At 36.0% G+C, this 15,193-nt stretch overlaps 1 protein-coding gene across 12 annotated transcripts in view; it reads left to right on the top strand.

Moving 5' to 3' along the window:
- Positions 1-15,193, top strand: part of LOC128175056 (centrosomal protein of 170 kDa protein B-like) — a 35,554-nt gene that overhangs the window by 8,328 nt on the left and 12,033 nt on the right. For 5 of the 12 annotated variants that reach the window (XM_052840452.1, XM_052840449.1, XM_052840451.1 and 2 more), the window contains exons 2-11: positions 1,468-1,584; positions 6,241-6,330; positions 7,239-7,319; positions 7,741-7,869; positions 8,284-8,334; positions 9,360-9,966; positions 11,854-11,937; positions 13,170-13,558; positions 13,836-13,971; positions 14,172-14,926. In XM_052840452.1, coding sequence (XP_052696412.1) covers positions 1,468-1,584; positions 6,241-6,330; positions 7,239-7,319; positions 7,741-7,869; positions 8,284-8,334; positions 9,360-9,966; positions 11,854-11,937; positions 13,170-13,558; positions 13,836-13,971; positions 14,172-14,926 — 2,439 coding nt within the window. The other 7 variants (XM_052840450.1, XM_052840455.1, XM_052840458.1 and 4 more) reach the window with 7 other exon arrangements.

Here is a 15,193-nt window from a genome sequence, read left to right as displayed (position 1 = left end):
CTATTTAAATTTTACAACGTTTGACATGTCAGTGATCATTATGTCAGAATTCTTTGTGCATGTTCTGAAGATTTGGAAATTTATACATTTGTTGTCTGAAATGACTTCAATGATTTGGCTTTTTTCATGAGCTATGCAGAGATTCGTGCAGTTCTAGCAATTCTCCCACCTTGAATTGTAAAAGTGCATACATGTGCAGATATGTTTACCGTTTAGTGTCTGGGTTGTTTACAGTGTCTCTGTGAATTGAATCTTTTAATGGCACAATGATGCAAGAAAAGATGAATAAATCCCACCATATGTTTTAATGAGGAAAAGTATGGAGGGTTAAGAAATTGTGCTATAAGTTGTAGTTGTTTCAGGAGAAACTGGTCTTATCTATAGCTGTGTTCGCTTTCTCAGAGAAATCATTCTTTTTCTCTCTCCATGGGTGTTTATCACTCTCCTGCAAAACTGTGCATCTTAGGAATCATAACTCAAGATTAAAAACCGGCTCCAACCATTTTGTGGCACCTAATGAACTCCTGTGTAAACGCTCCCTTATTATTTTTTTATCGGTCTTCGTGCCCATTATGTTTGTGTTTGTAAACAATAAGGTTTTACCTGATATGCATATTAAATGTCTAGCCGAGTGACAAGTGCGTAACTTCGTTGTGCAGGTATTGTTGGCTTTGACATTAGTAATAAGTGATAATCCACTGATATGCAAATGAGAGCTGTGGCTGTATGGAGAAATTATTTACATATGGGATACCCAAACATTAATCATTAATAGAGGATTAAAAGCCCATTGATAAACCTCTGTCAGTTTTTTTTTCTGTGCTTTTGGTCACCATGCAAATCAGTGTTCTGAGTCATCTTGACATGATAACATGGTAGCTGTAGAAAACAAAACTTAAGGTGAATGACAGATAACGTAGGAGTTTAATTTCATTTGCAACAAACTCCATATCCTAGTGTACGCTGACTTCCGATCAGCTTATATTTTTTGTACATTGATCCTGTGTAAAAACATTTACTGATCTCAGAATATGACCCAGGGGAGAACTTGTACGGTAAAAGGAAAATGTTTACTTCATTCCAAAGTACCTGGTTGCGTATCATTATTTGTTTGATTATGTCATAGAAATGCAGATAAAAGAGTATTTTGAAATATAAATCTTAGAGGAAAGGTAGAATGTGGAAATCTGTTTGCAGGGATAATGTAAATTTATGGCTAAAAAGTACCACAGAAATAAAGATGAGATCACATGTGAGATATATTCATTGAATGGTTTTATCTTACTGCATGGAGTTCCAGTGTGAATAATTTCATGGTTAATTTTTTTCACAGAAATATCTATGTAATGTATATGTTTGTAAATGTTTACAACTTCGATCAGTATTGGAGAGAAAGAAGAGATTTGAGACTTAAAATGATAATACTCAGTTTGGTTTATGTTGAGTGTGATTACTTTTTTTTGGTAGGATCCGACCCCCTCCCACAGTGATGACTGGAGCCTGGTGGACAAGAGTGGCCATCACCACCGCCTTCCCAAGACCATGCTGTTCATGGGCCGTGAGGAGTGTGACATTGTAGTCAAGGTAAGGTCAGGCAAAGTTCAAGGTCAAACCAATATGGTTATAAGCTGTTGTTAGGGTAAATTCTAAAGTGCAAAAGACAGCAATATAATTTGTCCACTTTTTGAACTGTCCCTGTTTCACTTTTTTGCAAATAAAAGGATTTTTGGACTGAGATTGTTGTGGTTGGAAAGTTGGGGGGGGGGGGAGATATGTTGATTTTTTCTGTCCTTTAACAGCAAGATGTTCTAGACCGAAAAAATCTAACTTCATCATTAGTAGATTAAGAGAGGATAGATTATGTGATATGAGTACTGCACGAACACAGAAAACTGTTTCTTTAGTGTGTTCTGCACTTGCAAAGCATATATGTGAAAATGTTAAAAAAATGCAGTTATGTACATTAGGTGTTGAATACTTTCCACACTCATGCACTTCATAAGCCATATGCTTTGATTTGCTTTCATCACATATTTTTGAAAGTTTTATTTGACAACATATTAGCAAGGTCTTTGATTGCAGTTTTATTTTTTCTACAACTGATTTAATTATGAAAGGTGGAGTTTATTCTCTGACACACAGATCTTAGTCATTCTCAATCTGTTGCACACTGATTCATTGTGGAGTTACATCAGTATAACCCGAGCCATCCATGTACAAATCTACACTACATTACAATACACAGATCTTGTATTCACATTGTATTTAAAAGTCATTATCATAAATAAATAGAACATTTATAGCTATTTGTCATGCAGTGAAATCCTTCTCTGAGAGTTATCTCTCTTGGTAGATGGTCTTGTTTTGCTTGGCTCCATTGAACAATGACTGTTTATGGTAGATACATACATAGTCCGGTGTCACCACATGGTGTGTGTAAGCTGTTTTAGCCGGGAATAACTTCACTTTGGACAATATATTCTTCTGAAGAGGCTTTTTAGGGGTAAAAAGAATCAGTTTAAGGTACTGTATCCTATCATTCTGATTTGAGATATTTACGTTTGTAGACTTCGCTGTGTAAATGGGATAAGCTCATTGATGTTTGTCTAGTTCTGATCTTGTAGTATGAAGTATTATGCTTCATTTGGTAACTGCATTATTGATTCCTGAAAGGTTAGACGTGTGTGAGTATATGATATACCAGTGTGTAGATACACCACATAGTTATAGCTAATTACTCAACAGTGATGAAGGCGTATACTGGCCTAGGCTGGTGTCATTTGTAATAAATCTTGGTTGGTATTGATGTTTATATAACTTATCGGCAGGTTGTGTCAGCCGATGAACTGTCCATAGAAGATCTATACTGTTCATAGTACAAGTAGCCATTCATTCTTTTAATGCCCTAGATACTAGTCAGAGAACAATTGCAACTATAATGTATATTGAATGACATTCATTATTTTATGTTTGTGGAAAACTAAACAAGAACAGATCTATATCTCATTGAAGTCTTTTTTGAATGGATCTAATCAGATATAAATGCATTGATGATTTGTCTGCAGGGCTGAGGGGGGATGTTAACCATAGGATGATGGTAGCCATTCAATCACTGCTTTGATAATCAGCCACAGTGTACAAATGAACATGCAGAATTCATAGTGGATTAGGACTGAATGAATCTGAGGAATTCTGATATCGATTTATATTTACAAATAAGTGTCAACATTTAGCCATCATTGATTTACAAGTAAGCAATGGTCCAAATGGGTCATTTTTCTTATTAGCTGGTTTTCCGTAAGGATTATAAGTATCAAGTCTGAAACTCATAACTTAATTACCTTGGCCAGGTTAAGGCCAGGTGTTTATTTCAGTCTTTAATTGAGTTCATATATGATATTTACATTAGTGTTTCCAAATGAATTTCAGACTTGTCAATCAGAGAAACCAAGAAAAGACCAAAAGTCTTCCCCCTGTCAGTCTGTCCTTGTTTATTCCTTTGTTGTGGTTTGGGGAGAGAGCATGTGTCATTGATAGGGACGGTTTTTATTCTGTTTAATCATTTCAATACACAATTGATGTTACTTGTGTATTTAATCTTATATGGTAAATTGTCATTTAATGATTTTCATTTGGTTATAAACCACGAATCTCACTGCCACCTACTAAAATGCTAGAATTTGCTCCAGTTATAAACCTGTGCCCAGAAGCAATCAGCATAGTGGGAGAAATAATTGATAGGGATGATGTGTATTGGACATTAAGTTCAATGGCTTAGAAAATGTCTACCTTTTACTTGTGTCCTGTGTATTCTGCTCTCCATTACTTAACACCCTACACCTTTATTTGGTCACACCTCAGGTAGTGAAGTTTCATTTTATTTACATGTGGTAACTTGCTTCTCTGAAAGAACACCAATGTTTGCTGAGTTTTTAAAGGAATCAATATACACTGGGACATTCATTCATCTTTCTTTGAATGATAGATAAGGCAAGGGGCTGTGGCCATGCAATGGGGGCCTGATTTAAATCTATTTTTAAAATTCAAGACTTTAAAGAGGAAAAGAGGGATTCTTGACAAGAAAAAAAATTAATATGGAGAACCCCTTGAGATGTAAAGAGCTTAGTGAAAAAGGGGACAGGAAAATTTTTAGAGGTTTCAAGACTATAGAATGACAATGGGGGATCAGATTAAAGAACAGACAATTGGCTTTATTCATTTCTGTTATCCAATCTTCCCTTCCTATTCCTCAACTGACTAGTATTATTTTGTTGGAACACAAGGTCTATCTAGACCCTTCTCATACCAAAGCCTAGTGTTGAACTTTCAATGCGAAAACAAGGTAGACCAACTGGGTTCCAGCAATGAATTTAGAAAAAAGGTGGCAACCCCACAGCTTGTGTAAATTTACTGGAAACATACTTGTGAACCCGGTAGATTGACTACCTGTGTGTATTGGCACATGTCATTTCCATGTATTGTACATTTGATAACACTGATATGATTATAGATAGACCAGATATATGTTTAGTATATGAATTTAGTACATGAATTTTAAGTGTCTGAGTTTACGAAATTTTTTAACATTATATTACACAATTTGATAGAGATAACTTTCAAAGCAGCATTTCTGGTCATACTGCCTAGTTGACCCATATTTATGCACCATTTAAGTATAATGCAGTATATAACTAAGAATCCAGACTTTGTTGGTAGTGTGAGAAGTACAGTGCTTGACCTGATATATGTGTCAATTTAACTGCATATACATTTTGTTCTGCAGTCGTTTTGTCAGATTCATTATTGTTTATGTGACAAAACCTTCACTATAAGATGTAGGTATAGGGATATACATGTACATTGATTTATATGTACAACTTGTCACTTGTCAGTGTGAAAAGTAAAGATCATTTTTCAGCAGTCTTTATTTGGTGCATCTTCTCTTGATGCATCTGCTGACGTCAAGGCAAAAATTTCTTTGAAGTGTCCAGAATTTCATTCATATCATCTCAGCTGAGGCTGTTCTTTACAGCAAAGTCCCATGGTAAGGCCTTCAAATGTTCTTTGTAGCCAAGTCCCAATGGTAAGGTCTTAAAATGTTTGTACACAAATGTTTATGTAGAGCTCAGGAATCTATGCGAGCATTTTGAATAAGACATATATGTATCTTGATTAAATGGATGTATGTAAATTTGCCTCCTTGTCAAAATTTAAATAGACCAGGTTTGATAAAAGAAAGTAGCTCTGAGACCTGATTGATATTCAGACTATGGGTCGTGTGGTGATCAGACTTTAGCTTCTGCTCATGGTCAATACACACCTGATAATGTCCAGGGAACTTGTAATAATGAACAGCTGAAAATGATGGTAATTGGAGAAACTTTATGTTAAGAATCTTCAAGTGTTCCCAGGTAACAAGTTTGAATCGGTTCCAATGGTTATTCTTTGTATTGAAGGGCTGTAATGTATAATTTGATGTCATAAACATTTAACAGGTGATTTTTTTGTACCTGATGGTTGCGTTCAAATTGAAAAGATATGTGGTGATTAAGAGTACTTCATATAGACCAGGAAAGATTTTTACAGATTTATGTTGTAACGTGACTTTAATATTTTCACGGACCAAGTGATCTAGAAATTTTGCACAAAGAGAGAGACATCATATCAAGATGGATTAATCATTCCACATTATGGATAAGAAAGTATGTGTGCTGACTTTTAAATCCCCTAAATAATCAGGGTTTTAAGGGAGATTAATGCATTTTATGTCCGATTTCAAGGCTTCCTGAAAATGTTATTGGGGCCACAAGAATCTAGGCAGCATAGCCGGTCCTTCATTGATCCTGGATCTGTCATGTCCCTGGTATAGAACTGACATAACCAGTGAATTCAATTAGACTCTAGCAAGCCAGATCGGTAGGATATTCACAAGTTACAGGCAATGGGTAGGTCTTTTCAGTTTTTCTGACATGTCAGAATCAAATGGCCACAGAATTTATTAGGTTTGGACATGGATCCAGACAGACAGACTAGAGACACTTCAAGGTTCTTATTTTTCCCAAACAAACGGCTTCAAATAGCTGTTGGGGATTTATAAGATCGGAGACTCTTTTACTATTTTTCATTTTGCTGACATAAAACAAACTGCCTTTGAATTTATTTAGACTCGACGAACTGGTATGTCCATGGGATATTTTGCTAGCTGAAGTAATCTTCACAGCTTTCTATTTGTGATTGTAGACATCGACTGTTGACAAAAGGCATGCTGTGATCACCTTTGACCATTACCTGGACAAATTCAAAATCAAGGACCTCAGCACCAGTCATGGGGTAAGTCAGTTCCCTTTTCCTTTTTTCTATCTCTCTTCAATCCTTCTTCTTACCACTCCTTCCATCTTTAATAATTCTTATAAGATTACTACCCCATTATGAAGGAGAACGTGCGATGCAAGTCTAAGGTTTTCTTGGCAAGGAGGAAGTTAATCATTACAAGTATTTGTGTATGTGATACAATATGAAGTAATAACGCAAGATGACATGCTTGTTAAATCAAGTGGGTCATTTTAGCTACTGTGTATCAGCAGAAAATTACCGGGTAGGGCTCTTAGGCAGAAAAAAAAATGATAATTATATTTTTAAAATGTTTTGCATGGAAAATTTCATTGTTAAGCTATGCAATCTTCCATGCAGCATGGTAAATAAAAATTAAATGGAACTAAGGGCATGTTTCCATAGTATAGGCAATAAGCATTAATGCTTTTTGGGAGTACAGGTAACATCACTTTGATAACATTGATTTGTTTAGAATATAAATTTGGAATTGACAACTGTGCTCTTGAAATTTTTACATTGCGTTGAATAGAAATATATTAAAGGATAAGAATCTCATCAGACATTTAGGTATTGTACAGCAACCAGAATGCCAAGCATTGTGCAAACCTCCACATTTTCTGCCACTTCACCTCTTCAATACCTTCTGTTAAATTTGTAGTTTAGGCATCTGTCATTCACTGCACCTATCTTTAACGATTATAAATACTTCTCACTGAAAAAGACTTGGGCACCCTGCATCATTGGCCCAATGCACTGTGATTTAGCTACCTGTTCCTCATTTTATTTCTGTGGTTTCCTTCTGATGCTTATCCCATCATTAGCCATATGGATACATGTATTGAACAGTGTCCAACTTCAATAAGACTTGTATATATATAAGCTAATTGTTGTTCCTGTTGTTTCAGACGTATGTGAACGACAAGAAGATCCACGACCAGGAATACGTCACGCTGGATCACATGGACACCGTCAGGCTCGGCAATGATATCCTTCTGTAGATTACATGTACTGGCAGTCTGTTACTGTGTGGGGGATTATGTATTGATAAAACCTTCATTAACAGACTTGATCACATTATAGTTGACTCGAACTTTGTGGGATACTGTTGTATCAGCTAGTGTCTTAGGGTTTACTAGCTGGGGTGAATAGTGCAATCTTTTTTCCTTGGAAAAGATGTAATATGTCTTAAACTTGCTAAAAAGAAGAGCAATGTACCAGTAAACTATATACAAGTTTGATTATTTCCAAAGAAATTTTGGGATGGAATTTGTAATTTTGGTATATTTTCTATTGAAAAATTAAAATGGGAACATTAGAAGAATATATGCCAGGTATATGATTGAATTGTAACTTTAGAAGAAGAAAAGCCAAGAAATGGATTGTGATTTTCCTTGACTAAGAGCACATTCCACAGTATACCATGTGGAGAGGGTACCAGACTCGGGCGTGTCGTCAGGGGACATACAGATAGAGAAGGCGCCCCATTCAATGCCCAACTGGGCGTCCCGGGAACTCCCCCACATGATGGAATGCCAGGTAAGCTTGTTTGAGAAGTTGAAGACAGGTGTAGATGTGTTGGTTTCTCTTTTCAGTATATGCTACAAATTTCTAAACTCTCTCTCCCGTTCTGTATGGGTCAGCAATAAGATTTCTGATTTTATTACTTTTAGACAAGACTGTTTGTAGTTTGTCTAATCTTGACTATATTGTCGATAGATTGTACAACCAGAGGTCCATGAAATACTGAATTGATGGTTTTCTGTAATTTCAAAGTCTCAGCATAATAAGACTTCTTTTTTTAAAAAAAATGATGCATACAGAGCTTACAAAAAGATGAATTAGATATTCTATAGTAGTTTTTGACTAGTGCACATGCAGGGTACATATTAGTATATACCCTGCAAGATCTTAACCAAAGTCTCTGACAAATAGCTACCTTTATTTTGCCAGCCAGTTCCATATCGAGGACTTGTATTTACTTACCCAATCATGTCCTGTTTGGTACGTTAGATCAATGTTGTCATCAGTTATCTTAGTCAAATTTTAATTTTTCTTTTATTACTCTCTTTATATCCTTAATTATATTGTGTATTCTCATTGTTGTGAATGTTGATAAAAATAAAAACATATTTTATAAAAACATCATTTCATAAATTGATTCACAGAAGAATGGAAAAAGTTAATGTACTCTGTAAATATTCATTTAAAAATATATTAATATGCATTTTTTATATATATTTATGCATGGGTTATAAGAAATTGGAAAGATTATGAAGGAGTTGTCTTCCTTGGATTAAGTGTAGATTCTTTGTATAATGAAGAACACTTGTTAACTCAGACACTGCATATAGAACAAAACATTGCCCAATCATTGCCAATTACTGAGCTACATAATCTCAATCAGGGCCGGTGACTGTCTGCATCAATACATGCACTAAGACCTGCCTTTACTACTGGGACTAAAATAAGTCAAGTGATGGTGTCTATGATATAAATTGCCTGATTGTTGTATTATATCTGTGTTATACTGTGCTTCTACTTATATTTGTTGGTAAGTTTATTCCTGTATTACTATTTTTAGCCAAATATTTCAAATTGTTATTATAGTAAAATTGCCAAATATTTAGGGTGGGGCTTTTGAAATAATTCAATTTATATGTCTAGGTTTATATTTGTTTGATTATAATTGGTTTAATAATACAATGAACTAAATATAGATAATGAAAGGAGGAACTATTTTCTGCATTTTTTTCATGCTATCCAACAGGTTTTTCCCTATATATGTATGCTTATTATTATAAATGATATAGGTAAAAAAGAAATGCAATATTTCATAGTCATGTATTTTTAAACCAATAATTGGAAAATTTATTAAATGTGAACATATTGTCATCTTTGTAAGAAATGAGTGCCAGTATTTGTTTACACAGCAAGAAGAAACCTGTTTGCAATAAAAAAAAAATGTAGTATTTACACAGCACTAAAAAGCCATAGGAGTTAAATTGTAAAGAATTTTGTTATTGCAGGGCTGTATAGCAGAGCAGAGAATCGCGCACACTTGTGGAAATCATACATTAGACAATGTCATTAGTCAAAGAGAACAGATGCATATGGCTGCAGATATGCAGCAGCAGCACGTGCACCACTCGCACAACGTGCCTCACAGACCTCATGTGCACTCGCATCCACATCCGCAGGAATACTCAGGGCACCAGATTAAACATTTAGGTGATTATCCTCCTCAGGAGGGGGAGTATCTGAGAGGAAGTGACTATCCTCATACTAGTGAATATCCACAAACTAGTGACTATCCACACACTAGTGAATATCCACCAGTTAATGAGTATGTGAGGAGTAGTGAGTATCAGGATAGTGGACAGGATACACGAGAGAGAAGAGGACTGATGATGACCACCCATCAGGAGGAACAGAGTAAGAGCAATCAATCGGGGCTGGGTTCTAACACCTGGCCACGCAAACGAATTCGAGTCCGCAACACCGCCAATATCAGCACGTTTTTCCATGTTTTTGATGAGGACACTAGTGGTTCTAGAATGAGTATTGATGACAATAGCTATGCATGCAGTAGAGTCCTGAGGGGCGAAGGCGGTCACCCCGACAACCTCCCCCCAGGTACGTTGTCTTAACATGTATCAAAGGTCAAGCACATCAGGGTATGGTGCCCAGTATCAATTGTAAAAAAAACTGTTAATGTGATACACTTTGAAGTAAGCTCTACTAGCTTTGCCTTACGAGGATAATGAATGCGCGTAAATATATTACATTAATGTTTCATTAATTGTGAAACTTTCAAGGAACTTTATTTCGTCCCTCACTAAATGCTGACGTGATGAAAAGTTTGTTTTGCAGCATGACCTCTTTTTGTAAGTAATTAAAGTGAAAGATTCTCATTATACACAGGGCTGACCTTTGATACATATTTTATGTTGTTTTCTCCTACATTTCGTATATTTGCATGAATATGTTGTGGTTCACTGAGTATGGTGGAGTGTTAGTCATATATTATGATGCAAGTTGTGATGATAGCTTTTTATTCCTTCGTTTGATGATGTCCTTGCATTTTGTGTTTGTTCACTGCGTGCAACATTAAGCACTGTTAGAAGAGACACCTACGGCAGGGCATTTGCATGATCCCAAAGCTATTATTTTCCCCTTATATAGAGAATATTGTTTACTTTGATATCCAGTGATTTTTATTCATTATCTGTAGATGATTTCAAAACCTTCCTTTAGATAGTATTGAAGATATTTCTTTGAACCCTTGAACTCTTTAAAATTCAAATTTTGCAAAATCTTTAAAGTATTCCATGTAGAATGACTAGACCTTGTGTCTGATAAAAATATGAAGGGAGGTTCATTATTGGTATCTTGATAGCAATTTAGGAATGGGATTTTTTTTTAAAACTTTTGATAAACGCCCAATTTATTGCCTCTGAAGTTTACATGAATATAAATGAAAAAAGCAATTTTTCCAATATTAAGATATATTCATAAATGTGTAGTGACAGTATATTTGAATTTTGGGGCTGGTAACTTTTAATAAAAGATACAGTGAAGTGACTACAATATTGTTATCAAAATTGTGCTGAATTTGATATATCCATATTTACTTTACAAGATAAGTAATCATTCAGAATTGATATTTTCCTCAATTACCAATGAAATACCTTGATATGCAGATCGGTACTTAAAATTTAAAACACAATTTTTTTAAGTTTGCATTTTATAACATTTAGTTTTAATCACTTTTTAGCTTTGGAGTATGTCATTCAGATGATTACTTTTCACACATTGCCTATTATATGCACATGCCCACATTTTTGGTTGCATTAATTAATTGTATGTTTTGCATGAGCAATTAGCAGATTATTATAATGGTATAAGAATAGTATAAGTACTTAACTTTGCATATGTGTCTAAATGTTATGGAAGGAAATATATTCTTGAAATTACTTCAGTTTAAAAAAAAAACTATAGAGGAAACAGAAGAATGTCTGAGTTCTTACTGTTAGAAATGTACAAAACAATTAGCAATACAATGAGATATTAAGTGTTCTGTGTGAGAGTAGTACAACGACTCGAGATTCCCTCGTATAATTACGTCAGGAGTACGATGGAAGGGACATTCTCCTTCCTCCCAATGTTATTCTTTATTCATTGTTTAAAATCTCCAGACGTGTGTCTTCTCCTGTACTGAAGCTAATGTAGGTGGCTCATTTCGGAGATTATAAAGATTAACCCCTAAGTCTCAGAGTTTAACAGAACACTAGACTGCCTCTCTGTACAGTGATCAATATAATCTCTGGTCATACAGTTGTAGCGTTTTAATTGTTCCTGACCAGGAGCATTTAGACTGGAGGATTAAAACTACTAAAGGTTTAAATTGACTAGTTGTGATAGTGGGGTGTGATAGGAACAGAAGGGAACCCATTGTGTGTCTGTGTGTGTGTGTATCTCCTACCTGTTGTAACGAAATGTTGTCTTGGACTTTTTGAACAGAGTTGGAAACGGTGAAGAAAGGCACCCCCCTGTACGGTCAGCCTGATTGGTGGGGCGAGGAAGAGGTCAATGGAAATGTTACAGGTAAGCTATTGTGTTCATATATATACCTGGTGTCAAAATCTGATCACATTTGTTACAAAGTCAGATTCACTTCATCTCAATACCTGGTGAATCTGATAACTAACGTTATCTATTACAAATTCAGATGCACTTGATATCTGCTGAACAGGCAAACTTCATAAAATCTCAAAAACTGTGTACATAATTATTCCGTATGTTCCTGTATATTTGTAAAATATGAGTGAACTAGTTAAAAGCATTAAAAGTGTAACCATATGTAACCACCTGTGTGCTCTTGTAATCTGTAGGGCGGCAAAGGGAGGAAAATGGGTTGTGAAAGCTTGCCTTATGGCACGGTGCCATTGGTGATCTAATTTTTTTCCTCTCGTTTCACTTTCAACATAATATTCAAGAGGCAAATGAATGGCGAAGCCTGTCAAAATCACTGATATTGTAATTAATCTTCCTTGGAAAAATCAGGTGTTCTGGATAAGTTTATCTGCTGGGAAATGGTTTAAAGAACAAAACTTATATTTCATGTATGTTGAGAAGTGAAAATGTGATGCTGCAAACAAAAAATAAAATGATTCTGGTTCAAGGTTTTTAACATTTGTAGTACCGGTACATGTAGTTGGCACCTGATTATCTGTAGTAAATCAAACAAGTTGTGTAAACTTATTGTAGTTTGTAATAAAGTATTGAGTAACTGTGAGGGCTATGTTAGAATCTCTTTGTGAAGTTGGACATTGTATCTTGTAAATCAATCAACAATGCAGGGCTCTTGAAATTCCTGAGCATTATCAGCTATCACCTTGTGTTAGAAGATAACGTGGATTAACCCCCTCTATCTACCCTTGGAATAGAGTTGTTAAGTGTATCTAATATGTACAAATACATATGTGGGTATTTATTTATTGGAAATGTTGACTGATTATAAGTGGTTTGGAAATGTTCATGTGCTGGAATAGTCTTAATTGCATGTGACACAGTTATGCTGTGTGAAGTTTAAATCAACATTGGCCGGTGAAATAAATTCAAACCAATAATGCTATTCAGATTGCTAGTGAGAATAATGCAGACTTACCGGTGCTTTAAATTTCAGTCATTGATTTTTGTCAAGTAAATCTAATATATTTAGTCAATACACTTTTTCTCAGCCTTGTGTTGATCTGCAGCAAGTGAAATTCAATTAGAATATTTCAAAATTTGGTTCAAGGTCAAATCATGAACTATGAATAATTTATTTATTACAGAAACCCCAAAACCACCAAAGGATTTGCCATTGAGCAACACCTACCCCCCTCCCACTGATAATACAACCACACCCTCTGCAGACTTGTATAGCATGTCTTCTAACTCCTCTGTCTCCAAAGACAGTCTCCTGAATCCATCCTCCCCAGAGAAATCCACGTCAGAGGGGGTCCAACCCCCACCCTCCAAGATGCCTGAAGGAGGTGCATGCACAGCATTCACTGTGGACTTTGGTGAAGAATCCCCAAAGAAACCCATGGCTGGGAAATCCCTTAGTGAGTTCATGCCCTCCAAGATCCGGAAGAGCTTCAAGGACCGGAAAGAAAAGGTTCTTGGTACCAAGACTGGTAAAGAAGCAACTGGGAAAGACTCCTCACCGGGGAGTGAAAAGGTGAGAATACTTGTCACTTATTTGCATTCTTCAAAGTATGTATATGTAATGTTTTACATACATTAATTCAAAGAGTTTTTGTCTCTTCTCAATTTAACACTTAGTATGCAGGAGCTCTGAATAGTTGGTGGATGAACTCTGCCAATTGTTTACGTGTAAGATTCGTGTGAGAAAGAAAATGAAGCACAGGTTCTCAAGGAAAGAAACTTGTGCCTGTTGTGCAGAGAATCTGAAAATGCAGGCTGGTGTTAAGAAAGTGAATAAATGTGTGTTGCAGGGCTCTGATATAATGTCCCCTGTACAGCAGAAGAAAATTGAGGACATCTGGTCCTCACCCACAAGGAAGGCCAGGGATTTAAAGAGGCCAGCCAAATCCACGGAGCAGGAACCAAAACCTGACACCACTCCAAAGAGTAAGTCATCCGTGTTGATGATAGCTAGTACATATAGTATATACATGTAATACTGTATGGTGTCAATTAAAATATTAAAGTGCCCTGTAACTTGGATTTTCTTCTGTATTTTTATACTGTTTGATGATATCAATTATGATTATTAGTGGCCTGTACCTTTGATTTTCCTCTTGATTTTATGTCAATAGAATATGTTGTAGAGCCAGCACAGAAGACAGGCTTGCATAGAAGAAGTTTATCAACAGGCAGACCTATACCAGCCAAACTGTCCAGACCTAAAGAGAATGGAGAGGTAGCTACTCCTAAGTCCCCAAAACAACCCAAAGGAAAGGAACTCACTACTAGTGACAGTGCCTTCTTTCTGATCGACAAAATGTTTGCCAGTGATACCAAGTCTCCTGCTAAAGGCAGACGTACCCCTAGATCTCTAAAAGCTGACAAACCTACAGCAAGTGAGCATTCCACTCACCCAGAGGCAAAAATGCACGAGTCTTCAGTGTCAAAGACACAAAGTGCAAAGGTTGGTAGAAAGCCAATCATTATGAGGAAGGATTCCAACAAGGCTGTTCCACAATCCAAGAAGTCTCCATCGGAGAAAAAGGGGAAAGTCATACCTTCCTCTGCTGCTCCTGTTGATAATACAGACAATGTGAGTGAGACAGGAACTTACACTATAGATGGTGAGTTACCGTCCAAGGAGGAAGAATCTGCTCGTAAGGACATAGAAACTGTGTTTGGAATTAAGGATACTCAATCCACTGTCTCAGATTCTGTGGAGGGGCTCTCCACAGATAGAAAACCATCCTCAGAGGACTTGATCCTTGAGAACTTGGAGGATGAGGAGGACTTGAGGAGCTTGGAGAGAAAGAGAAGTCGAGGACCAGAGGGCAGTAGTCTGGAGATGGAGGTCGGAAGTTCAGAGGTCACTGACCTCAGGATTACAGAGGATGAACAGGTAAGGGCTTGGTAGAGTTTGTAAATACATAGCTGTATTGAATGCTTCTGTAGTAATGACTGCCAAAAACAAATTATAGCTACATGTACTTGGATGTTTACAACTTTCTTTTTGCATGTTATACAGTTTATATTGTGCTTTATTTTGGGGTTAGAAAGAATTTCAAGGAAAAAAGTTAATGATAGAAGTAAATGGAAATGAATTGTCATAAAAAAGTGATAAGACAGATTGCTATGAAATTGTCATTGGAAAATATGAGTTGCAATT

Source organism: Crassostrea angulata, chromosome 3, assembly GCF_025612915.1.
Source record: "Crassostrea angulata isolate pt1a10 chromosome 3, ASM2561291v2, whole genome shotgun sequence".
Lineage (NCBI taxonomy): Eukaryota > Metazoa > Mollusca > Bivalvia > Ostreida > Ostreidae > Magallana > Magallana angulata.
This window is presented reverse-complemented; position numbering and strand designations above follow the sequence as displayed.